At 41.7% G+C, this 27,769-nt stretch overlaps 2 protein-coding genes and 1 long non-coding RNA gene across 14 annotated transcripts in view; all 3 read right to left on the bottom strand.

Annotated features, from left to right (window-relative positions):
* The window catches only part of LOC143132571 (protocadherin gamma-A4-like), a 202,319-nt gene that overhangs the window by 94,829 nt on the left and 79,721 nt on the right, over positions 1-27,769 (bottom strand). For 2 of the 12 annotated variants that reach the window (XM_076292173.1, XM_076292167.1), the window contains exon 1: positions 8,408-11,160. The exons of 6 other annotated variants lie outside the window; for them this stretch is intronic. In XM_076292173.1, coding sequence (XP_076148288.1) covers positions 8,408-10,882 — 2,475 coding nt within the window. In that variant the 5' untranslated portion in view covers positions 10,883-11,160. Of the gene's footprint in view, positions 1-5,065; positions 7,686-8,407; positions 11,161-11,759; positions 14,097-14,792; positions 17,410-21,510; positions 23,991-27,769 lie in introns of those variants that run through there. 4 more of the 12 variants (XM_076292175.1, XM_076292179.1, XM_076292184.1 and 1 more) reach the window with 4 other exon arrangements.
* Positions 1,895-4,632, bottom strand: LOC143132573 (protocadherin beta-16-like). Its single transcript, XM_076292187.1, has one exon. The coding sequence runs from the start codon at positions 4,495-4,497 to the stop codon at positions 2,008-2,010; it is 2,490 nt and encodes an 829-aa protein (XP_076148302.1). The 5' UTR covers positions 4,498-4,632; the 3' UTR covers positions 1,895-2,007.
* On the bottom strand, positions 19,704-21,030 carry LOC143133186 (uncharacterized). Its single transcript, XR_012988485.1, has 4 exons — positions 20,915-21,030; positions 20,133-20,300; positions 19,940-20,019; positions 19,704-19,781 (listed from the first exon to the last, which is right to left on the bottom strand). It is a non-coding gene; the product is annotated as an uncharacterized LOC143133186 (long non-coding RNA).

Consider the following 27,769-nt stretch of genomic DNA (forward strand, 5'->3'; position numbering starts at 1 on the left):
CAAAGCAAACAATAGTACTTGCCGAGCCATTCCTTTTGTACACATTTCGTCGTCAAATTCGATGAGAACGATACAATCCAAGGAAGTTGAAAGCGATTATGATTCTTGCCGCTATAAGTAATGACGTCAATGCGTTTGTTGTCCTTTGCATAGATTGAAAACAAGTAGTTTTTATATCACATATTCGGCTTCGCACGATCCTTCTCAGCTCTGTTCCCTTCCTAGCTGCATACTATATAGGCTACTGCTGTTGGATAGGCCATTTGCATTGTGCTTGTGACCATTTGTTGGCGGATTTGTGGGTAGTGTGCTTTTTAAAGTTAAAGAGCAGGGGCTTCTGAATGTGTTTTTACCTTGGATTTTGGCACAAGGGATTTTAACATCTAATCCTGTGTATTAATGTAATGCTGAAGCTAGCGTAGGCTAGTGACTGCTGTGAATAGGGCAGCTGGCAACTAGGGAAAGACCTTGTGACAGCACGGAAAGACGGCTGACAGGAGGAAATAGACCCCGCCGGGGCTACAATGGGTTAGCAGCTCATTGTGGCAGTAGCCCAGGCTTCACTAAGCTATGGGCTGCACCCTACTAAGCTACAGTACGACATAATGAAAAAATACCCCTAGAGTCAGCGAGAGCAGGGGCGGAAGATGACTCACTTGTGATAGACATGGTTACTGACCCTGGAACGAATTTGATTACGAGTAAGGAAAACATGTTTGTGGAAGCCACTAGTGCAGAGAAAACTGAGAAAAAGCTGCAGATGTGTGTGTGTGGTTGGCAGAAGGTTACAAGTCTAAAGGGCCTGAAAATTCATCAAGGGAAAAAGAAGTGCTTGGTAGAGGGAACACAGGGTCCCCGCATTGATAGCTATTTCTTAAGAAGTGCATCAAGTCAGTCGGTTGAAGTCCAGCGACAGGAAGAAACCCACAGTTCGCAGGACATCAGTACCCCTGTTGTTGAGGTAAGTTCTAGCACTGAGGCAGAGGGAGAGGCCAGTCAGCCAAGGAGGGAGAAGATTAATGGTCATAGGCCTGGGGTTAGATGGCCAGGCGCAGCAGAATGTAGAATGTGGGAAGATGTTAATAGTGATTTGGTCAATGTGGTAATATGGTGGTAGCATGGAGGGGAGTGTCTCCAGGACGCTGGTTTCACTGTTAAGCCTTCATGAGGTGTCGTGGGCCTAACTTAACGAAACATCGGTGAATGAGGGTGCCCACTTGATAACCCCAATGACATGCCGCATACTATATAGGCTACTGCTGTTGGATAGGCCATTTGCATTGTGCTTGTGACATTTGTTGGCGGATTTGTGGGTAGTGTGCTTTTTAAAGTTAAACTTGAGCAGGGGCTTCTGAATGTGTTTTTACCTTGGATTTTGGCACAAGGGATTTTAACATCTAATCCTGTGTATTAATGTAACACTCGCCAAATAAAGATATGTAAGAGGGAGGTACCGACAGTAGGACTGTCTACATTCACAACAAGCTATCCAACAGCGGCCCGCTGAGTTAAATCAGTTGAACTGCACCTACATTTCACTGCATTTAAGATATATTTGATCAACATAGTGCAGCCATACAACCATACACCATACTGGCACATCTGAACAAAACGAATAAATTGAAAACAACACACACAGAATGACTAATGTATTCTCGGTGTTTGTTCTAAAGGTTAGGTGAAGTTCAGATGTATATGCATAGTACCCCAATAAGACAAATAGATTGGGGTCAGATGTGTGAGTTTCAGAAAATAAAAATAAAAGATTATGGCTAAAAAAACACTTTGCCTGTATATTTGACTGATATATGTCTAATTGTAAAAATGTAGAATTGTAGTGGTATACATTCATATAGCAATATAGCAGCAGTATTCACTCTTCAAAAATATGCACTTCAGAAACAAAGATCACTGGCCTGCGCCAAGAGCCATGTTCAGAACCATGGCCAGCAACAGATCAAGCCACACTCGTGCAAACGATTGAAGCAACCAAATGTACAGTATACACTACCAAAGCGTAAGACATGACATGGGGAAAAAATGAAATTCTCCATAGAAATGAGAATGGAATGTGCAATGCATGATCATATTAATAAATGCTAAGGTGCTCACCTGCTCATTTAAGTCTTCAGTGCTCATTCTGTCTCTCTGCATATGAGGAAGTGTCTGTGATCCATTTGTGTCCAGAGTGCTTTGACCTCCATATTTCATATCACTCTTTCGGGAGTCAGTTGTTCTGTACAGCTCGTAATTGTAAACGCGTTGGAGTGTTCCAGTGCCCCCCGCGTCCGCGTAAAGAGGTGGGTAATATGGAATGACAGGAAGATTGCCATTGGACTTATAAAACATCCTCTCACGTCTCCATCTGTAGCATTTCACTGAGAGTATGGCTATGATGGACACAATGAATAGGAATGAAACTACAGCCAGGGCCAAAACGAGGTAAAATGTCAGGCTGTCATTGTATTCCTTGTCGTGCGTAAAGCCACTAAACTCCGAGAGCACTTCGGGGAAGCTGTCGGCCACCGCCACGTTAACATTCACAGTTGCTGAACGAGACGGCTGCCCGTTGTCTTCCACTACAACAGTGAGCTTTTGCTTCACAACATCTTTATCTGTGACTTGTCGTATAGTTCTTATTTCTCCATTTTGTGCACCAACTTCAAACAGCGCTCTGTCTGTTGCCTTCAAGAGTTTATAAGACAGCCAGGCATTTTGACCAGAGTCCACATCAACAGCAACAACTTTTGTGACGAGATAGCCAACATCTGCTGAACGGGGAACAATTTCAGCAATGGCCGAAACACTAGTCTGTATAGGGTATAAAACCTGCGGTGCGTTATCGTTTTGATCCTGCACCAATATTTTAACAGTAGCATTACTACTCATGGGAGGGGAGCCCCCGTCTTGAGCTTTTATTCGAAATACAAACTCCTTTATTTGCTCATAGTCAAAAGCGCGAACCGCATGGATAACTCCGCTCTCAGCACTGACGGATACATATGAAGAGACAGGTACGCCATTAATCGAGGAATCATCTAACATGTAGGATATTCTAGCATTTTGGTTCCAGTCTGCGTCTATTGCTTTTACTGTGAATACAGAGAGACCCGGAGAGTTGTTCTCCATAACGAAAGCCTCATAGGAGCTCTTCTCAAACACTGGCGCGTTATCATTTACATCTGATACTTGTAAAAAGAGAGTGTGGCTGTTCATGAGAGACGGTTCTCCATTATCAGAACATATTACAGTAATGTTATAAGATGACTCTGTCTCTCGATCCAAATCATTCTCAGTAACTACACTATAAAATCCATTTGATGTCGATCTAATTATAAATGGGATGTTATCGTCAATACTGCACTGAACCTGCCCATTTCTCTCTGAATCTGGGTCTTGGACACTCATAATAGCTATAACAGTATCTGATGCAGTATTTTCTGGCACAGACTTGGTAGTCGACATGATATTTATCAGTGGTTTATTATCGTTCACATCCAGTATATCAATAACGAGTTTACTGGAATCTGAAAGCCCACCGTGGTCTTTTGCTTCAATATCAATTTGAAAATGCTTGGCTTTTTCATAGTCCAACTCACCAACCAAGCGAATCTCTCCATTCTGCTCATTTATATTAAACAGTTCGAGTACTCCCTCAATGCTACTGGAAATAGAATACGTTACTAATCCATTTACTCCTTTGTCTCTGTCCATGGCTGTGACCACTGTTAATATGGTCTCCTTCGGTGAATTCTCAACTACGCTTGTTTTATACACAGCCTGTGTGAATACAGGGCTGTTATCATTTGCGTCCAATATGGTAACATGGATCTGCACTGTTCCAGACAACTGGGGTTCGCCTCCATCCAGAGCCGTTAACAGCAATGACATGTCCTCTTGCTTCTCCCGATCAAGAGCTTTCTGTAAAACCATCTCAACTTTTTTACTCCCATCTGCCTGGCTATTCAATTTCAAAACAAAATTGTCTGTCGGTTTAAGAGAATAGCTCTGAAGATCATTTATTCCGACATCAGGATCAACTGCTCTCTCAAGAATAAATTTCGAGCCAACTGCAGCCGTCTCACTGATTTCAAATTTAAGTTCGTCCTTTTTGAAAACGGGTGCATTGTCATTAATGTCAGTGATCTCAACGGTAACACGAAAGAATTCGATTGGATTTTCCAGAATAATCTGAAAATGTAAAGCACAGGGCGTTGTCTGCCCACATAATGTTTCCCTGTCTATTCTGTCTTTGATCAAGAGGACACCCTTTTCTTTAATGAGCTCAATATACTCGACGCTATCTCCGGTGAATATACGAGCTTTGCCTGAAACTAGTCTTTTCACGTCTAACCCCAAATCCATCGCTATATTACCAACTAAAGAGCCTTTACCCATCTCCTCTGGAATTGTATAGCTGACCTGCGCCAATACTGAGCTGAGAGACAAGGGCAACATAAACCAGACTACTTGCCGTGCCATTGTTGTACCCGTCATTTTCTCAATGCGTCAAAAATGATATAATCCATAAACAGTCCTGTGTTTTGGGTCAATTCTATCTTCGTAGTCACCAGAGTATTACTCCCAATGTGGATATGTGTAGAAATCCTGGTTACTTCTTTGAAAACGAGATCTTCTTCACGTCGAGTTATTTGTAATGTGGACGGTACATCTATGCTGGGGTTTTTTTCACAAGCGAGGATAATGACGAGACAAGGGGAGGTACTATTGATTTGCACTGACCAACAGCGGCACTCTGAGTTCATTTAGCTAAACTGCACACCGAATTAAAAATATCCACTTAAGATGAGGAAGTCTTATTGGTTGAAAACAACGTGAATTTATGCACTGTGAAATATGATTTACTAGTATCACATGCTAATATATGATTGCTGAATTAGTGATGAATACAATGAAAGTGAAAGTCACAAATGAATCATAATTATATTAAGTGACAGTTCATATAACTGTGCATACCATCTAATTACGTCAGCAACATAATTGAAGGCATATTACCCTTATTCCTAACTTATATTAACCTTATTATTATTCATTGTTTTCTCACCTGTTCGTCAAAATCCGCCGAGGATACGGCACCTTTCTGTGCACGAGGAAGTGTCCCAGCTGTGTCCAGACTAATGATGCTCTGGCTACAGGATCTGCCATATTTCAGATCACTTTTCCTGGAATCAGCTGTTCTGCAGACTTCATAATTATAGACGTGTTGAAGGGTACCTGTGCCGACTGTGTCCGCGTAAAGAGGTGGGTAATATGGAATAACTGGTAGATTCCCATTGGACTTATAAAACATCTGCTCACGTCTCCATCTGTAGCACTTCACCGACAGTATGGCTATGATACATACAATAAAGAGAAAAGAAACAACTGCCAGGGCCAGGACTAAATAAAAAGTCATATTGTCGTTGTATTCCTTGTGCGTAAAGTCAGTGAACTCCGAGAGCACCTCGGGGAAGCTGTCCGCTAAAGCCACGTTAACATTGACAGTAGCAGAGCGAGAGGGCTGTCCGTTGTCCTCCACTACAACAGTGAGCTTTTGTTTCACAGCATCTTTATCAGTGACTTGACGAATAGTTATTATTTCTCCATTCTGTGCGCCAACATCAAAGAGAGCTCTGTCTGTCCCTTTCTGTAGTTTATATGATAGCCAGGCATTCTGACCCGAATCCACATCAACAGCTACCACTTTAGTAACCAAATACCCGACATCTGCTGAACGAGGCACTAGCTCAGTGACAAGAGACCCACTAGTTTGTACTGGATAGAGAATTTGAGGTGCATTGTCATTCTGGTCTTGGATAATTATTTTAATACTGACATTGCTACATAATGGAGGAGAGCCGCCATCTTGCGCTTTTACGCGGAAATTGAAATCCTTTAATTGCTCGAAATCAAAAGAGCGCACAGCATGGACGACTCCGCTGTCAACACTGACAGACACGAACGAGGACACAGACACCCCGTTAATCATGGAGTCCTCCAGCATATAGGAAATTCGCGCATTCTGCTTCCAATCCGCATCAGTGGCTTTCACTGCGAAAATAGAGTGTCCAGGTTTGTTGTTTTCAACTATTGCGGCTTCGTATGCGTTTTTTTCAAACACAGGTGCGTTGTCATTGACATCTGATATCAGTAGCGAGAGAGTGACGCTACTGGAGAGCGAGGGGACTCCCTCATCAGAACAAAGCACAGTGACGTTATACTCTGATTTTCTTTCTCTGTCTATTTCATTATCAGTAATTAAACTGAAGAAGTTGTTCGATTCGGATCTAAGTGTAAACGGAATGTTCCCATCGTACACTGAGCAACGGATTTTCCCATTGTCACCTGAGTCAGAATCTTGAATATTTATCATCGCAATTACGGTGCCTGATTTGGAATTTTCACCTATTTCCTTAGATTTTGACATGATGTTGATAACGGGTTTGTTATCATTAATATCAATCACGTCAATGACGACTTTACACGTGTCAGAATGACCTCCATGATCCGCTGCTCGAATATCAATCTCATATGATGCCATGATTTCAAAATCAATATTTCCCAATACAGCCAATACACCATCATCTTGATTTATCACGAAGAGCTCCGATACTCCGTCGGCGGCATTGGCTATAGAATATTGTACTAAACCATTTAATCCTTCATCAGCATCAGATGCGCTAACTGTTACTAAAGCTGTGCCCTTAGGAGCATTTTCCTCCACACTTGCCTTATACACAGACTGGGAGCAAACAGGCGCATTATCATTCGCATCCAGCACTGTAATCAGTATCTGCATTGTTCCTGTCATTTGTGGGTCGCCTCCATCCATAGCAGACAATGTCAGTGTTATATGTTGCTGCTTCTCTCGATCCAGAGGTTTTTGTAACATCATCTCAACGTTTTTACTGGATTTGCTGGGTGATTTTAAGATAAAGTTATCAGATGGATTAAGCAAATAGCTCTGAAGACCATTGACGCCAACATCATTGTCAACGGCTCTCTCTAAAATAAACCTTGCACCAATAAGCGAGGACTCAGCTATTTCAAATGCCATATCATTTCTCTTAAACACAGGCGCATTATCATTTACGTCAGTAATTTCGACATTAATAGTGTAAAATTCCATAGGCTCTTCTAATATAACTTGTAAATGCAAAGCGCATGGAGTGATCTGCTTACATATCGCTTCACGGTCTATTCTCTCTTTTACAAGCAAGACCCCCCTCTCTCTTTTCAGATCGATGTATGTTGCACTATCTCCAGAATAAATATGCCCATAACCTGATTTCAGTCGTTTCAAATCTAAACCCAGATCCTGGGCTATGTTTCCAACAACAGAGCCTTTTGGCATTTCCTCTGGAATGGAGTAACTGACTTGCCCTCTCACTAAACCGACAACAAGGACAAGAAACACCAATACTTGCAGTGCCATTGTTCTGTCCGGAATTCTTCAAAAGGAGTTGTGCTTAAAAAAAAGTGAACCCCGAGAATGTAAGTTGTTGCAATGTAAGTTTTGCAAATCCCCTTGTGAATTAAAAAAAGAGAGAAATCCTCACGGCACGGCACAATATCCACACACGTCTGCCGTTTCTCCTTATGACACTGCTCTATATGCAGCTTCTCTTTCCTTTCACGATTTCCAACTGGGGAGGTGTCACTGTCTGACATGTGCTGTTCACACAGCAACATGCTGACCAACAGCGGCACTCTGAGTCAAAATCACGCAATTGCACATGTTTGAATTTAGGAGAAAATACAAAGCCCAGAAGAGATACTTGTCTTCATCGTGTCTCCATGCGTACATCCAACCATGTTCATCCAACTATTCAATTTAGTGTACATACAACATATAATTTAAGCAACACCAACAGCATTTTACCCTGCTCTCCCTTTCCCTCTTTCACACACATCCACACACACGCAGCCATATACACCCCAATCCCCACCCCTCACCCCTACCCACTCTCTCTCTCTCTCTCTCTCTCTCTCTCTCTCTCTCTCTCTCTCTCTCTCTCTCTCTCTCTCTCTCTCTCACACACACACACACACGCACACAATGTGAATTCGCTGACGAATATGGGTGTTTGTCTTCTTAGTAAATAAGACAGGATTTATATAACAAAACAGCCAGCTATAACAAAAACATTCTTAAAGTACAGGCAGAAGCTGTCATTATACAATAAAGTTTACAAGAAAGCATTACACACAGCAAGTACCATAGCATGCCATGCAGTGTTTCAGCACCAAGGCCAGCGCCAAGATATTCTAAGGTTTTAGCCACAATCAATTTACAATTATCAGTACGGCAGACATTGAAACACATATCACAATAGTTTAACAGATAAAGCACTAAACACAGGGCCCACACCCAGTCAGTGGCATTAAACGGATGTTTAAGGCTCACCTGGTCCATGGAGTCCTCGTTAACCAGTTTCTCTGGTTGCAAATGAGGCAGTGTGCATGTTCCGTTAGTACCCAGACTGACGATGCTTCGACTGTACGTTCTGTCATATTTCATGTCACTCTTTCTAGAATCGGTAGTTCTGCAGACGTCATAATTATACACGTGTGGCAATGTTCCTGTGGCACCTACGTCAGCATAAAGAGGAGGATAATACGGGATGACTGGAAGATTCCCGTTGGATTTATAAAACATCTTCTCTTGTCTCCATCTGTAACATTTTACAGACAGTATGGCTATTATGGACACAATGAAAAGGAAGGAAACCACAGCCAAGGCCAGGACTAAATAAAAAGTCAGTTTGTCGTTGTATTCCTTGTCATGCGTAAACTCAGTGAATTCCGAGAGCACCTCAGGAAAACTGTCCGCCAAAGCCACGTTGACATTAACAGTGGCTGATCGGGAGGGCTGCCCGTTGTCCTCCACTACAATGACAAGCTTTTGTTTGATAGCATCTTTATCAGTAACTTGGCGTATAGTTCTTATTTCTCCATTCTGAGCGCCCACTTCAAACAGCGCCCTGTCTGTCGCTTTCTGCAGTTTATATGACAGCCAAGCATTCTGTCCAGAATCCACGTCAACAGCCACCACTTTAGTGACGAGGTAGCCCACATCTGCTGAACGAGGCACGATCTCAGCTACCACAGAGCTGCTGGTTTGAACCGGATAAAGTACCTGTGGCGCATTGTCATTCTGGTCCTGAATATGTATCCTAACGGTAACATTGCTGCTCAATGGAGGAGATCCTCCATCTTGCGCTTTCACATGGAACTGAAAACTCTTTATCTGCTCGAAGTCGAATGAACGAAGAGCATTAATGACTCCACTGTCAGCACTAACAGAGACATAAGACGATATAGGCACTCCATTAACGGACGAATCTTCTAGAATATAAGACACGCGGGCATTTTGGTTCCAGTCCGCGTCTTTTGCTTTTATACTGAATATTGACACACCTGGTGCATTATTTTCTAATATGGAAGCCTCATATATAGCACTGTCGAACACAGGTGCGTTATCATTTACATCTGTTATCTTTAATGAGAGCATTACGCTACTTGACAGAGATGGCACGCCGTCATCAGAGCATGTAACTGTGATGTTATACACCGATACTTGCTCTCGATCTAGTACATTATCCGTGACAATACTATAAAACCCATCGGATGAAGAATGTATGATAAAGGGGATATCCTCATTAAGAGCACATTTTACATTGCCATTCTCGGCTGTGTCTGCGTCTTGTATATTCATCATAGCTACAACAGTCCCAGTTTCTGAATTCTCTGATATTTCATTTGATTCAGAAATTATATTTATGACGGGACTATTATCATTTACATCGGTGACATCCACGATTACTTTGCAAGAGTCAGAGTGGCCACCCTGGTCTTTCGCTTGTACTGAAATCTGATATTGCTTATTTTTTTCAAAGTCGATGCTTCCTATTAAAGTTAGCATGCCATCATTACTGTTTACCTGAAATAATTCTGCCAAACCTTTTGCATTGCTTGATAGAGCATATGTGACAATACCATATGAACCCTGGTCAGCATCGGATGCGCTAACTGTGGTCAGAATGGTGCCTTTTGGCGCATTCTCTTTTACAGTGGTCTTATATATAGCCTGAGAACAAACCGGGGCATTATCGTTGGCATCTACAACAGTTATAATAATTTCCATCGTGCCAGACAACTGAGGCTCTCCGCCATCTAAAGCTGTGAGCAATAAAGACAGGCGGTCTTGTTTTTCTCGATCTAGTTGCTTTTGTAAAACCATTTCAACACTCTTTGCGCCATCGGCCAAATTATGCATTTTCAAAGCAAAATGTGCGCTAGGCTTTAGCACATAGATCTGAAGGCCATTGACGCCGACATCATTGTCGATTGCTGTCTCCAACACGAACCGGGTTTCTGGCTGTGAAAGCTCACTTATTTCAAATTTCATCTCCTTCATTGTGAAAACTGGAGAATTGTCATTAATGTCGGTAATCTCCACCGTAACTCTATACAGTTCCATCGGCTTCTCCAGAATTATTTGAAAATGAAGAGCGCAGGGCGTCGTCTGTCCACAAAGAGCCTCTCTATCAATTCTCTCTTTGATAACAAGCATCCCTCTCTCTCTGCTCAACTCGATATATTGTGCGCTTTCTCCGGTATAAATACGAGCTTTACCTGATATCAGTCTTTTTAGATCCAATCCCAAGTCCTGTGCTATGTTCCCGACCACAGAACCTTTCGTCATCTCTTCGGGAATAGAGTAGCTGACTTGTCCTTGCACTAAACCAATAGAGAGTGCCGAAATAAACAACAGTACTCGCCGGGCCATTGTTCTCTCCAGTAATTTCCACATCCAAGCGAAATAAATTGTCCAGACAGCTCCGAGATGATATGCAGTGAATCGACGCAGTATAACCATACACTTAAAAGCACAAATATGACCCTTAATGCGTTTATAAATTCATGCAAAACCAAACGGAAAATTCGATGTTTCTCCTACTCCATTTTCTTGACTATGTGCTCTGGCAGCTATGCTTTTCTTTCTTTAGAGATAGGGGAGGAACGCTAAAAAAATCTGCATCGTTCACAGCAACATGCTGGTCAACAGCGGCACTCTGAGTCAAATCCTATGAACTACACATGTGTTCCAGTTGGTCAACACGTAACCTACCTTACCAAAGCATTCCATTTAAGCATTTAAAGCACCTAGTAATGCATACCCTCTACAACTCCCATCCCCACGTCCCTGAGTTAAAGCAAATAGTCATAATGCCATGATGACAATGTAAACTACCTATGTTAAGATCATTGGAAGCCACAAGAATAACTAAGGCATATTAGGGCATGAGCAGAATAACCACGACAGTATACCATAAATCATGCCAAAACGTAAACAGCGCGTTAGACAAAATGTGTAAACACATCACTATCTACGTGTACTGTGTGTGTGTGTGTGTGTGTGTGTGTGTGTGTGTGTGTGTGTGTGTGTGTGTGTGTGTGTGTGTGTGTGTGTGTGTGAAGGAGTGAGTGAGAGAGAGAGATTCCCAATCTTCCCCCACGTGCTTTTGTGATCAGCATATGCGTCATGTGCACACATTTCAGGACCACGATCAGCGACATATGGGATCCCAGTATATAATAAACTTTCAACACTTAACAATTAAGCATTTACCGAGCTCTCTGAGATGAAGATGTAATAAAAAAATATGTTTTGATGTTGACAAGGATGACGTGTCTTTGAAATTAAAGCAAAGGTGGAGATTTTCCTACATGTTAGATTACATTTTAAACCATACCTGATCTTTAGAATCATCGCTGACCAGTGTGTCCAGATCCGCACGACGTAGTATCTGTGCTCCACTAGTATCCAGACTAATGATACTTTCGGTGTAAGGTCGTCCGTATTTCAAGTCACTCTTTTGCGAGTCAGTTGTCCGGCAAACTTCTCGTCTCCATCTGTAGCATTTCACTGACAGTATGGCTATGATGGATACAATGAAGAGAAATGACACCACCGCCAATGCCAAGACGAGGAAAAAAGTCAAGTTGTCATTATCCTTGTCGTGCGTAAAATCGGAGAACTCGAAGAGGACTTCAGGAAAGCTGTCCGCCAGAGCCACGTTGACATTGACTGTTGCAGAGCGAGACGGATGTCCGTTGTCCTCCACCACAACAGTGAGCTTTTGCTTTACAGCATCTTTGTCAGTAACTTGGCGAATAGTTCTTATTTCTCCATTATGTGCGCCTATTTCAAATAGAGCTCTGTCCGTCGCTTTCAGCAGTTTATAAGAGAGCCAGGCATTCTGCCCAGAGTCCACATCAACAGCCACCACTTTAGTGACCAAATATCTAACATCTGCTGAACGAGGAATCATTTCAGTCACCAGAGAGCCCCCACGCACTGGATACAGCACCTCAGGCGCATTGTCATTCTGATCTTGGATCAGTATTTTAACACTGACATTACTGCTGAGTGGAGGGGAACCTCCATCTTGTGCTTTTATGTGGAAAGTAAAATCCTTTAATTTCTCGAAATCAAAAGTGCGCCCTGCATGAACAACTCCACTATCGGGATTAACAGAAACATAAGAGTAGACGTCCACACCGTACACACCGCTCATCGAAGATTTCTCCAGAATATAAGAAACACGCGCATTCTGTTTCCAATCAACGTCCCTGGCTTTTACCGTGAATATAGACAGACCAGGGGAATTATTTTCCATAATAGATGCGACATATGTGCTCTTCTCAAATAATGGCGCGTTATCATTTATGTCTGATATCTGTAATGAGAGAGTGACGCTGCTGGAGAGCGAGGGCAATCCTTCATCAGAACACGTCACAGTGATATTATACTCAGAATTTCTTTCGCGATCTAATTCATCATCGGTAACCAAACTAAAGAAGTCAGTCGATGTAGTTTTCAATGCAAATGGTATGTTTTCATTAATTGAACATTGGACTTTGCCATTCTCTCCGGAGTCTAAGTCCTGGGCATGTAATATGGAAACTGCTGTACCTTGCGCGGAGCCTTCAGATATTATATTTGACTTAGACATTATACTTATACTCGGCGTATTATCATTTGTGTCCAAGACATCAACTAAAATGTTACACGAGTCTGTAAGACCCCCCTGGTCCCTTGCTCGTACATTAATTTGATAATGACGAGCCTTTTCGTAATCAACACTGCCAATCAGAGTGACTTCGCCACTGTACTCATTTATTTGAAATATCTGTCTGACATCATCCAGTGTGTTACTGATTGAATATGTTACTTTGCCATTTGGACCTTGATCTAAATCAGAGGCGCTGACAGTGGTCACCAATGTGCCTTTTGGGGCATTTTCCGTGATAACAGCTTTGTAAGCTGCCTGTGTAAAAACAGGGGCGTTATCATTGACATCCAAGACACTAATGCGTATCTGTGCCGTGCCCGACAACTGAGGGTTACCCCCATCTACAGCCGTCAATACTAAAGAAATCTGGTCTTGTTTTTCTCGATCTAAAGGTTTTTGTAGAACCATTTCGACATTTTTGCTCCCGTCTGCTTGGGGTAATAATTTGAGATCGAAATTTTCCGAAGGCGTAAGAGAATAACCTTGTAGGCCATTAATGCCGACATCTAAATCCATAGCTCTCTCCAGCACAAATTTTGCACCATTTGTAGTCGATTCACTAATTCTAAAAACCATCTCTTCTTTTTCAAAGTGCGGGGGATTGTCATTGATATCGGTTATCTCTATTGTCACACTATGCAATTCCATAGGGCTCTCCAAAATGACCTGATAATGCAGAGCACAGGGAGTAGTCTGTCCGCACAGTGCTTCTCGGTCAATCCTGTCTTTTATTAGTAAGACGCCCCTGTCTTTATTCAGGTCAATGTATTCACCACTGTCTCTTGTGTAAATACGACCTTTACCCGATTTCAACCTTTTCGGATCTAAACCTAAATCCTGAGCCAGGTTACCGACTAAAGAGCCCTTAGCCATTTCCTCTGGAATCGAATAGCTCACTTGTCCGGTTACTAACCCTACCGAGATGAAGGAAATAAAAATGAGTACTTGCCATGTCTTTGTTTTGTTTGACATGTCCATCTCAAAACTGAAATAAATCACCATAGTCCGTTAGGAGCGTCCGTGTTCATGCAGTGTGGCAGTCGCAAAACAAATAGATAACTATGGAGCCCAGAGAGTCCTCAGAAAGAAAGCGAGCTCCCTAGTACATCCAATCGTGGTCTTTCTTTAGTTCTAGCTGCGCTCTATGCGCAGTCTTTCTTATGTTATTCGATTAAGGGGAGGTAACACGGGAAATACAATTCAGGAGACTCATAGACTGACCAACAGCGTCACTCTGAGTCTAATCAACTGAACTGCATTTCACCAACTGGTATTGTCCAGTAAAACACAGAAAACGCAAAGGTCAATGATATTAAACTAATTTTAAATGCCAAATTACCGGTTGTAATTATGTAATTATTTTGCATAGTTTAACCAATCGGGATAACACATCTATATGTTTTAGGTATTAAGGATATGTTATCAATTCAATAATAATAATAATAATAATAATAATAATAATAATAATAATAATAATAATAATAATAATAGGCCTAATAAGTTTTAGAATATGTAGCCTATATATGGACGAATAGGGCATTATGTCAGTGCATGACAGTCTTGTTCCTAACAGCCCAAACAAACAACCTTGAAATATTACATAAAGATGCTTCAGATGTGTACAGTTTTTATGTGCCAATTCATGCACATCTACAGCAATGTGAAAATAACCTTGAAACGTAAGTGACTTCATATTTAAATCAGGCTCACCTGTCCGGTAGGATCCTCAATGTGTTTCTTCTCTCTGCCATGCGTAAGTGTTCCACTATAGTTCAGGCTAATGATACTCTGACTACGTGGACTGGCATACTTCAGATCACTTTTCCTGGAATCAGTCGTTCTGCAAACCTCATAGTTATAAACGTGCTGTAAAGTGTCGGTTCCTCCTACGTCTGCGTAAAGGGGCGGGTAATACGGAATGACAGGGAGATTGCCGTTGGACTTATAAAACACCCGCTCACGTCTCCATCTGTAGCACTTAACTGAGAGAATGGCTATGATGGACACGATGAATAGGAATGAAACAACAGCCAGGGCCAAAACGAGGTAAAATGTCAGATTGTCATTGTATTCCTTATCGTTGTTAAACTCCGCGAACTCCGACAGCACTTCAGGAAAGCTGTCTGCCACCGCCACGTTTACATTCACTGTAGCAGAGCGGGAGGGCAGCCCATTGTCCTCAACCACAACCGTGAGTTTCTGCTTCACGGGGTCTTTGTCAGTGACCTGTCTGATAGTTCTTATTTCTCCATTCTGAGCGCCCACTTCAAAGAGCGCCCTGTCTGTTGCTTTCAGTAGTTTATAGGAGAGCCATGCATTCTGCCCGTAGTCCACATCAACAGCCACCACTTTTGTCACAAGATAGCCAACATCTGCTGAGCGAGGTACCACTTCTGCCACAAGTGAGGAGCTAGTTTGCACTGGATACAGAACCTGAGGTGCATTGTCATTCTGGTCTAAGATGGATATTTTAACACTAACATTACTGCTGAGTGGAGGAGAGCCACCATCTTGCGCTTTCACGAAGAATTGAAATGCCTTTATTTGCTCATAATCAAAAGAGCGCACTGCCTTTATGACTCCACTATCGGCACTGACAGACACAAACGACGATATGGCGACTCCATTTACAGACGAGTCCTCCAGTATGTAAGTCACGTGAGCATTCTGCTTCCAGTCATTATCTCTGGCTTTTACTGATAATATAGAAGCGCCTGGTGAGTTATTTTCTGCGATGGAGGCATCATATGAACTTTTTTCAAATGCTGGTGGGTTATCATTCACATCTGATATCTGTAGGGAGAAAGAGACGCTGTTGGAGAGCGAGGGCACGCCTTCATCAGAGCACGTCACACTGATGTTATATTCAGCGTCTCTCTCTCGATCTAACTCATTATCAGTGACCAAGCTAAAAAAGTTGTTTGATGAAGATTTCAGTGCAAAAGGGATGTTGTCAGTTATTGAACACTGCACTTTTCCATTTTCGTTGGAGTCTGGATCTTGCACATTTATAACTGTCACTACTGTGCCTGGTTTGGCATCTTCAGATAGTGCACTTGATTTTGACATCATTTTTATGTCTGGTTTGTTGTCATTCATGTCAATGACATCAACTATAACTTTACAGGAATCAGTCAGTCCTCCATAGTCGCTTGCTCTTACATTAATCTGATAATGCGAAGCCTTTTCGTAATCTATGAGTCCAATTATTTTTACTGTACCGTTATCCTCATCTATATCAAACATTTCGGGGACACCATCCAGAGTGTTTGTGATTGAATACCTAATTTTACCGTATGAATTCTTATCAGGGTCAGATGCCTTTACGGTGGCAACAGTAGTGCCTATAGGAGAATTCTCTTTCACCGAAGCTTTAACAGCGGGTTGCGTAAAAACAGGCGCATTATCATTCGCGTCTAAAACAGTGATATGTATCTGCGCAGTTCCGGAAAGCTGTGGCTCTCCTCCATCGATAGCTATTAACTCCAAGGATAAATTCTCTCTCTCTTCCCTGTCTAAGTGTTTTTGTAAAACTAGTTCAACTATTTTGCCTCCATCTGGTTGACTTACATATTTTAAATCAAAATGATCAGTTGGTTTCAACGAGTATCTCTGTAGACCGTTGGCGCCTACATCCTGATCCATAGCTTGCTCTAAGACAAATTTCGCTCCACCGAGAGCAGATTCACTGATCTCGAAATGTATTTCACCTTTCTTGAAAAACGGTGCGTGATCATTAATATCAGTTATCTCCACATTAACGTGATAAAACTCTATAGGATTTTCGAGAAATATCTGAAAATGCAGAGCACAAGGCGTTGTCTGTCCGCACAATGCCTCTCGATCTATTCTCTCGTTAATGAGGAGCAGCCCTCTCTCTTTACTCAGCTCGATGTATTTAGTGCTATCTGCCGTGTAAATACGAGCTTTACCTGATCTAAGGCGCTTTAAATCCAAACCCAGATCTTGCGCTATGTTGCCCACCACGGAGCCTTTTGACATCTCTTCGGGTATTGAGTAACTGGCCTGTCCATAGACTGAGCTGAGACATACTACAGAAAAAAAGGACAGTACTTGCCACGCCATTGTTCTGTCCGACATTTTCCTTGCGAGAAACGATATAAAGCAGGAATCCGTGATTGAAATCCGTGATGAAAATACTCCAAATGGCTCACAACATGCCTCCTCGTGTTACGAGAGGTTGTTGAATCGACAAAAAAGGAAAATTTGTATTCTTGTGTGCGTTTATATTCCAAACGTTTGCCAGTGAACCTCCCTTCTTCGAAATGTCATACTGACAGAGGAGGTGCAGCGCACGTCCAGACAGAATTGGCTTTATGCACGGTAGGCTCTTTAGAACTTCCGCAACAATGTAGGCCAGTTCATTGATTTCCGGTGGAATGTTAGCAGCAGCCGTGGCGGCATCTTTGAATTTGTTTGTTTGTCAGGATAGTACATTTGTAAAGTAGAAAACGATCAGGACAGGACAGTAATTATATTTTATAGTAGTGAAGTATAGTAGTTTAGTATAGTTATAGTTTTTTCATAGCAGTAGGCCTAATAAAGTGAAGATGAGTCATATAAATTTCAGCGTCGTGAGGGGAGAACGACAGCTGAGCACAGCTGTGTCCCTCTGTGTCCGTCATCAGCGAAATTTAATTCGTCGTTAGCTTCCATACTTTCCCCTTCGACCATCAACAACGTCAAACATGGATTGTGAAGATCAGAAGAGAAAAATTATCTCACCACACTCGTGTGCAGTCGACACTTTGTCAGCCGACTGCTGAAGGGGGCAGAAGAGGCTAAACCCAAGGGCTGTTCCTGTCTTGTTTCCCTGGAATAACTTTTCTCTCGGAAAAGTGAGACTAGGTGTAGGCTACAGGAGCGGATCCGAAACAGACAGGAGAGGATGGAGACCGACAAAGTTGCTGGCCCTCTTTGTGCCAGCGATCATGATTATTGTTCGAGGCCCCGGACCCTGCGTTTGTGGACTTGTTGGTCATGAGAACGCGTCTTCGGGATGAAGTTGCCCAGCTGAAGCAGCAGCTGGAGCAGATGTTACTCACGCAACGTTTCGGACACAGACATTCGTTTTTACACAAGGTATGTAAACCTAGCTTTTTTCGTAATGTAGGCTATAGGCTACTAGGCCTATTATAATACATGCTAAACTACAGTGTTACGTCTAATTCAAAAATGCATAACGTAGCATTTGTTTTCCTGTATGCACGTCCATTTGTCTAAGTTAGGCTACAGCTTTAATGAACATTAGACACAAAATTAAAGTTCAGACAAAGCGCTTAATTTGACAAGTTGGCCTAGGCCTAGCCCACATTAGGCTATGTAAAACTGAAATAACAGAATGGCTGTTGTTGATGAGTCACGACAGCATTTACACAGGAGTAGGCTAGGCCTATGCTAGTCTATAAATTGTATGATCATTCACAACGCTGCATGACAGCTCAATATGCAACAGTTAGTTAGACCTACAGCTAACAAGCAGAAGCATACAACTTATCTAACTGAATGGAAAAAGCTGTTCTCACGTCATTTATAAGACTACTGTTGTATACTATGTGAACAAATAAGGCCTAATGCAGACAATTGCAGGTTATATCCTACCTCTGGTTCACCTCTAACCATAAGCTTGTGAGCATGGTACAATAGTAGATTTAATAAAAGCTTCCTATTTTCACTAGTCCCACTTATGTTATTTACAGATTTTCATCTTATGACCACCTGATGCGGTTTTGGTAGGCCATCGAACCATCGCTGCAGTACATGGTTTGAGTGACCAGAACAAGAGCTGCAGATGGTGACTCAGCAAGGCAAAGTACAACCATGGTACAGACACAGTCTTTACAGCCAGTAGATTAACTGTTCCTCTTCCTGAACTACCTTGCCCTTGGACTGAATTCGTCGGTTTAAGGAGCACAAATTCTTTGACACAGTTATCCCCCTAAACATGTTTGGAAATATTAACCATCTGTATAGTTGCATGCCTCCTGTTAAATTACCAGAATGGTCCACTTGGAAAAGCCTGGTCTAAGTAGAGGAGTGGTACTGTGGAGGGCAGAGCATTCAAAGAATATTGTTGTTATTATTGTTGTTAATGTTGTTACTGTTTGTTATAATCGTTCCCATTGACTACTGTGTATAGAACAGTCAGTGGCCGTTTCATACATAATTTTGCTACAGTGAAATTAAAATAAAATGATACCACAGCCTTTCTTTAAGGCTCTCACAACACGTGTACTTCACTGTGGTCATTACAAGCAGCACTTACACAACACTATGTTTAGATACTAATGAATAATCTCAGAACACATGAACATAGGAAAATATAGAATTTAATAAATTGAAGGTGACATGTTCTATGGTCAACAATTTAAATACATTCCAGTCTGGAAAAAAATATGTCCGTCATTTAAGACAAAGTGCGAAGAATACATGGGAGGTACATTTTGTATAGATTTGTAAAAATAGACACTAAAACCTAAAATCAATGCATGTGGATGTGTCTTCGGTGGAGTCCATGCTGGAAGATGGCAGGAGAGAACACTACCTTCTTAGACTTTTCCAAAGGCACTGTCTACTAATGGTACAACCATGGTGGTTATTAGTGGAGCAGTTTCCCTTGGCATGGACATGTCTGGAAGGTCACAGGTCAGGTTATAGGCTGCTTTGCATAAGTTACTCCTGAAAACATACAACATAACTGATCAGTTAAACAGGTAGTAATGTTTTTATTATCAGAAATGAATAAATGCTTGTCAGGTTAAATTCTACACCTGTGTGTGTGTGGACAGAAACAGCAGACAGAATGTAGCAGAAATATTCAGTTTAACTCATGTTACCTGATTCCTTCAGCCACTCTTCTCTCCTTGGGCCGAGCTGACAACACTACCATCCCATTTGTTGGACCAGGCTTGAAACCCTGTGAGCAAATGTACAAGAACTAATTTATTAAGGATGCTGTAGCCTATGTGCAAACCTGTTAAGAGTTGATAGAAATATTTTAATTGTGGAAGTGTAGGAAACAAACATTACCTAGGTCCTGGGTTTTTGCCATTGCTGCTCAAACCCCGTGCAGCTGTGAGTAGGAGGTAATGTGAAGTCTGGTACAGCAATGCTGCAATGTGACTGCACAGCGTAAGCCCTGCCACACATGAGCACTGACATGCCAGCAATTCAACAGGCTTAGTCTTTGAGAACAATCTGTAAAATAAATGTTTACACATTAGTAAAATAACCAATGTGTTTTTGATGTTCAGGTATGTACAGTGTATGTTATATAACTAAAATACATGTATTAACCTACTTTAGTCACTGTGTTTAACCCTGCTGGCTGTGAGCAGGGGAACTAGGCTACATCGTTAGGCTATCTAACGTAATATGTTGATACTGCAAACCATTAATTCCTAAAATAAATGTTTAACATTTTTACACAACCTGCTCTCATTTCCCTACACTTTTGTGTGGTCTCTCGCTTTTACTCATTGACCTGAAGCAGCTTGCCCTCACAGACACCTCACCTGACTTTCTTGTCAGAAACTGAGAAACAAAAACATTAACGTTATCAGCGAGCTTAGTCAGCTAGCGACATTACGTTAGCTTACACGAGCATAACGACATAGCTTTAATACATAATTTTTATGACTGCCATCCTGTTTATATCAAAGCTCACATACATTTCAGTCCCAATAGGTGATTCAACATGATTATATTGTTCGGTGTTATATTATAAACGTTAACATTATGACTAACGCTAGCTCTCGCAGAACATCAGCATTGACGTTAACGTTAGGTTAACGGTAACGTTGTACACTTACCTTTATAGTCAAGAATATAGCTGGTTATGTACAGCTTAAATCCGTTTTCCTTTTTGCTTAATGTCGTGGTTGAGTAGGCCTTAATAAGACGGTGTACATCGTTGATGGTGACATGGGGTAAGTCTTGACGAATGTAGAAACTCATTGATTTGACGGCTCTGACTGACAGAAAGCACAGCTGACGACCGGAAATGAATGAACTGGCTTATCGTAACCAGGAAGGAACTGTGCATATAGGCTATTGGAACAAGTGAACCAACAGCGGCGCTCGGAGTCCAATCCCCACATTGCACTATTACTACGACACATGGCTTTTCGAAGATCACAAATCACTACCATATTAATCAGTGTTCTATATTACATTATATTCTGCTACATTTAGCATATAACCCTATGAACATAGGTTATTCCTCGGAGCCAGACTCAGCGACCGAAACACAAGAATAACGCATGTAGGCTATACACTTAATTTAGATATATTTGAAAGAGTGTCACCAACTTAAGATTCAATAGAAACATTTCAAATTCATAACAACATCCCAGCGCTGCATGCAGAAAGTGTGATTCTAATATCTTACAAAAGCAATAAGACTCACCTGGTCATCCATGAGGAGTTTCTCTGAATTGACACGTGGGAGTGTAGGCCTAAGTGTTCCACGGGTATCCAGGCTAATAACACTTTCATTGAGAGGTCTATGGCATTTTACATCACTCCTTCTAGAGTCAGCTGTTCCATAAACGTCATAGTTATAAACATGCTGCATGGTTCCCGTGCCGCCAACGTCTGCGTAAAGGGGCGGGTAATATGGGATAACCGGTAGATTCCCATTGGATTTATAAAATATCCGCTCACGTCTCCATCTGTAGCACTTCACCGACAGTATGGCTATGATGGAAACGATAAAGAGAAAAGAAACAACTGCGAGGGCCAGGACTAAAAAAAAAGTCAGATTGTCGTTGTATTCCTTGTCATGCGTAAAGTCGGTGAACTCCGAGAGCACTTCAGGAAAGCTGTCCGCTAGAGCCACGTTAACATTGACTGTAGCAGAGCGAGAGGGCTGTCCATTGTCCTCCACTACAACAGTGAGCTTTTGTTTGACTGTATCTTTATCAGTGACTTGGCGTATAGTTCTTATTTCTCCATTCTGTGCGCCGACTTCAAATAGCGCCCTGTCAGTCACTTTCTGTAGTTTGTATGACAACCAGGCATTCTGACCCGAATCTACATCAACGGCCACCACTTTACTGACGAGATAGCCGACATCTGCTGAACGAGGCACAATTTCAGCTACCACTGAGCCACTAGTTTGCACTGGATACAGAATCTGAGGTGCATTGTCATTCTGATCTTGAATGTTTATCTTAACACTAACATTGGTACTTAACGGAGGAGATCCTCCGTCTTGTGCTTTGACACGGAAATTAAAATGTTTTATCTGTTCGTAATCAAAAGTGCGCACAGCATGAATGACACCACTCTCAGCATTAACTGATACATAGGAGGAGATTGCTAACCCATTAACCGTAGATTCCTCCAACATATATGAAATTCGGGCATTTTGATCAAAATCCATATCCATGGCTTTCACTGTAAAAATAGAGAGGCCAGGTGAGTTGTTTTCTAGAATGGAGGCTTCATATGCGCTCCTTTCAAACACGGGTGCGTTATCATTCACATCTGATATCTGTAGGGAAAGAGTGACACTGCTAGATAGAGAGGGCACGCCTTCATCAGAGCAGGTCACAGATATGTTATATGCGGAGTCTCTCTCTCGATCTAATTCACCGTCTGTAACTAAACTGTAGAAATTATTTGATGTAGACTTCAAAATGAATGGTATGTTTTCATTTATATTACACTGTACATTACCATTCTCCCCTGAATCTGCGTCCTGAATATTAAGAATACTAACAACAGTACCGGATTTGGAGTTTTCAGGTATTGATGGCGACTTGGACATGACATTTAACACTGGACTGTTATCGTTTGCGTCGATTACATCAATAATCACCTTACATGTATCTGAGAGACCTCCTTGATCTTTTGTCAGAACATCAATTTGATAGCGCTTGATTTTCTCATAATCGGATTCTCCTATCAATGTTACTACACCGGTACTGTCATTTATTCTAAATAATCCAGTCATGTCCGCGGCAGGTTTTGACAATGTGTATGTTACTTTGCCATTAATCCCTTCGTCAGAATCAGAAGCGTGCACTGTGGTTAGCACTGTGCCTTTTGGAGCATTTTCTAAAACGCTTGATTTATACACACTTTGAGAACAAATCGGCGCGTTATCATTGGCATCTAGTACTGAAATGCGTATCTGTACTGTCCCAGACATCTGCGGATCACCTCCATCAGTAGCAGTCAAAAGTAAAGATAAGTGATCTTCTTTCTCTCGATCAAGGGGTCTTTTCAAAATCATTACAACACGTTTGGTGTCCTCAGAATGAGTGTGTGTTTCTAATTCAAATACATCACTTGGCTTTAGGGCGTAGCCTTTGAGGCCATTGATTCCAACATCACTATCTAGGGCTTTTTCCAGCGTAAATCGGGCACCGATAGGAGAAGACTCGCTTATCTCAAACGTCATTTCTTCCACAGAAAAACTGGGTGCATTATCATTAATATCCGTGATCTGAACTGTTACACTGTAAAATTCCATAGGGGTTTCTAATATTATTTGGAAATGCAGCGCGCAAGGCGTAGTCTGTCCGCACAGGGCTTCACGGTCTATCCTTTCTTTGATAAGAAGGATCCCCTTTTCTCTCATAAGCTCTACATATTCAGTTCCGTCTCCAGTATAAAGGCGAGCTTTTCCTGATTTAAGCCTTTTTACATCCAGACCCAAATCCTGTGCTATGTTTCCGACTATAGAGCCTTTTGGCATTTCTTCGGGAATCGAGTAACTGATCTGTCCAAGCACGGTACTGAGACCAAAGAGAGAAACAAACAACAGTACTTGCCAAGCCATTGTCCTCTCCGACATTTTCTTTGGATGTAAAAAGCACAATATAATCCACAAAATGTATTGCAATACCGAAATATCCCCCCAATGAAAAATAAACTGTCCAATAATGACAAGAAATCAAGGTTATCCAAAGATACTAGTTTAAAGGAGATACATTCGGTAAATGTCGTCGTGTTTTCCGCACAGCTTTGTCGTTCCATTTATGCAGGGGCGGAGGAGGTACACAACCTTAATATAGTTCACAATTCCCCTCAATATAAAACAACAGCGGCACTTGCAGACCAATGTGTTGTACTGCAGATAAAGGAAAAGACAAGGTGCTCTAAAATGACATACAGCAGCAAACAAATACCAAGTAAGCTCTTCGACTGTCTGACTCCATAGTAATGTAAGCTTTCAGCACCATGGCTAGCAACTGAAAGCTAAATTGTGCACATGTTCTTGTCAATAATATGTAATGCAAAAAACTGTGACTTTAAATGTTGCAGAATTAGTGAGTGAACTTCTTCGTTAAATACACAGGAGGGAAAACAGATACTATAACAGAACGTTGTCAAGTAAAGATATGCAGCTCACCTGATGGTTTGTATCATCCATGGTCAGCCTCTCCCTGTTGGCACGTGAGAGTGTATCTTTTCCGCACGTGTCCAGGCTTATGATGCTTTCACTACAAGGTCTAGGGTATTGCAGATCACTTTTTCTGGAGTCCATTGTTCTGCAGACCTCGTAATTATAAACATGCTGTAAAGTACCCGTGCCACCTACGTCTGCGTAAAGGGGTGGGTAGTATGGAATGACTGGGAGATTTCCGTTAGATTTATGAAACATCCGCTCACGTCTCCATCTGTAGCATTTCACTGACAGGATTGAGATTATAGACACGATGAAAAGAAAAGACACAACGGCTAAAGCCAGGACCAAATAGAAGGTCAGATTGTCGTTGTACTCTTTGTCATGCGTCATGTCAGTGAACTCTGAGAGCACTTCAGGAAAGCTGTCCGCCAAAGCCACGTTAACATTGACTGTTGCTGAGCGTGAGGGTTGTCCGTTGTCCTCTACAACAACTGTGAGCTTCTGCTTTACCGTGTCCTTGTCAGTAATTTGTCGAATAGTTCTTATTTCTCCATTCTGAGTGCCTACCTCAAACAAGGCTCTCTCCGCAGTTTTATGTAGTTTATAAGACAGCCAGGCATTCTGTCCTGAGTCCACATCAACAGCCACCACTTTGGAGACGAGGTAGCCCACATCTGCTGACCGAGGCACAATTTCAGCCAAAAGGGATCCACTGGAATGTATCGGATAAAGAATCTGAGGCGCATTGTCATTTTGATCCTGGATGATCACGTTAAGAGTGGCGTTACTACTCAGAGGAGGCGAGCCACCGTCTTGAGCTTTAACAATGAAACGTAGCTGTTTAATTTGCTCAAAGTCAAAGGTACGCACAGCATGCAAAACTCCCGTTTCAGAATTTATAGATAAATAAGAAGATACCGAAGTTCCATCGGTCTGCTTTTCATCTAGGTAATATGAGATTCTGGCATTTTGATTCGCATCTAAGTCTCTCGCCCTTACTGTGAAAATGGACAACCCGGGAGAATTATTTTCCATTAAATACACTGAATACATTTTCTGCTCGAAAATGGGTGCGTTGTCATTGACATCAGACAGCTTTAAGCGCAGTGTCTTGACAGTAGAGAGAGGGGGAGATCCGGAGTCGATAGCCGTTATGGTGATATTAAACTCAGACAATGTTTCGCGGTCAAATAATGCGTCTGTGACTAAAGTATAATAATTTGCTAAAGATGATTTAATATTGAATGGAAGACCTCTGTCTAGAGAGCATGTAACTTCACCATTTTTACCAGAATCAGCATCTTTGACATTTAGTATTGCTATTGTCGTTCCTATGGGAGAATCCTCAGACACAGGGGTAGAAAAAGACCTGACGTTCATAACTGGCGCATTATGGTTATGGTTATGGTTATGGTTATGGATTTAGCAGACGCCTTTGTCCAAAGCGACATATAAATACAAAACAACATAATAATATTTAAAAATGAACAGGGAACAGATTAAAATCTAGGTCAAATATAGTAAGGAGAATAGTTGTAGTACACAATAATATCAATTCAATCAATAGCCTAATAAAAAAAGCAATGTAAAAAAGGGGAAAGGCAATAATAAAACAATAATGTCAATTCAATCAATAATATAAAAACAATAACATGCTAAGACTACATTAAGGAGAATATCAATAATAAACAATAATGTCAAATTAATTAACAGCCCAATTAAAATAAAACAACATTATATAAACCATAACACATAAGCGCTTAAACAACTAAGTATATGTTGAATAGGAATGTCTTTAGACCCCTCTTAAACGACCCAAAACTACCACAGGAACGGAGAGCACTGGGCAGTTCATTCCACCAACATGGAACCACTGAAGAAAAGAGTCTGGAATTAGACCCAGTTTTTATGACTGGTCGACACAACATACGCTCACCAGAAGACCGCAGTGGGCGGTTGGGGATGTAAGGCTTGATTATTGAATTAAAATAACTAGGAGCAGATCTAGTTAGTGTCCTATAGGCCAAAGTGAGAGATTTAAATTTAATTCTGGCTACTATAGGGAGCCAATGGAGAGTAACTAGGAGAGGAGTTACATGTGTCCTCTTTGGCTGATTGAAGACCAGGCGTGCTCCAGCATTTTGAATCAGCTGTAATGATCTTGTTACACAAGCGGGTAAGCCAGCTAATAGTGAATTACAATAGTCCAGCTTAGAGATGACCATGGTCTGAACAAGAAGTTGTGTGGAATCTTGTGTCAGATAAGGTCTGATCTTCCTAATGTTGTAAAGCATAAACCGGCATGATTTTGCAATAGAAGCTATATGCTCAGAGAAGTTAAGTCGGTCATCAATTACAACTCCCAAGTTTCGTGCCGATCTAGTTGGGGTCAGTGAAGTTGAGTCAAGCTGGATGTTAATCTGTTGGGGAATAGCTGTTTTAGCTGGAAACACCAAAAACTCTGTTTTTGAGAGATTAAGCTGAAGGTGCCGATCTTTCATCCAGGCTGAAATATCCTTAAGGCATGCAGAAATCCGGTGGGAAACACTAGAGTCATCAGGTGGGAAAGACAGGTAAAGTTGAGTGTCGTCTGCATAACAGTGATAGTCAAATCCATGGGAGCGAATGGTATCACCTAAGGAAGTGGTGTAAATAGAGAAAAGCAAGGGTCCTAATACTGATCCCTGAGGCACACCTGTGGTGAGGGCATGAGACTTAGATACCTGTCCCTGCCAAGACACGTTGAAAGAACGCCCTTTAAGGTAAGATTCAAACCAGTCAAGAGCTTTTCCAGAAATTCCCAGTTCAGATAGTATAGATAGGAGAATGTCATGGTTAACAGTATCAAAGGCTGCAGATAAATCTAGTAGAATTAATACTGATGACTGAGCAGAGGACTTAGCTACTCTCAATGCTTCAGTCACAGACAGAAGAGCAGTTTCAGTAGAATGACCACTCTTGAAACCAGACTGCATAGGGTCTAGTAGATTATTCTGATGAAGAAAGTCACAAACTTGCTTGAAGACCACTTTCTCCAAAACCTTTGACAAGAAAGGAAGAAGGGAGACAGGTCTGTAGTTCTTCACCTCAGTTGGATTAAGTGCACTTTTCTTTAGCAGAGGTGTAACCCTAGCCTGTTTAAAAGAATAAGGAACTATTCCAGAACTGAGAGAAGCATTAAATACATGTGTGACTGCTGGTAGAACAGCGGGTGAGATAGACTGTAGAAGAGTGGACGGGACAGGATCTAATGGGCATGTTGTTGGACGACATCGCTGAAGCAATTGAGAGACTGCTTCTTCATCAA

The sequence above is a fragment of the Alosa pseudoharengus genome, unplaced genomic scaffold (genome assembly GCF_046254945.1).
Source record: "Alosa pseudoharengus isolate Yale_2024_CS ecotype anadromous, Long Island Sound unplaced genomic scaffold, YU_APseudo_1.1 YU_APseudo_1.1_scf_19, whole genome shotgun sequence".
Classification (NCBI taxonomy): Eukaryota; Metazoa; Chordata; class Actinopteri; order Clupeiformes; family Clupeidae; genus Alosa; species Alosa pseudoharengus.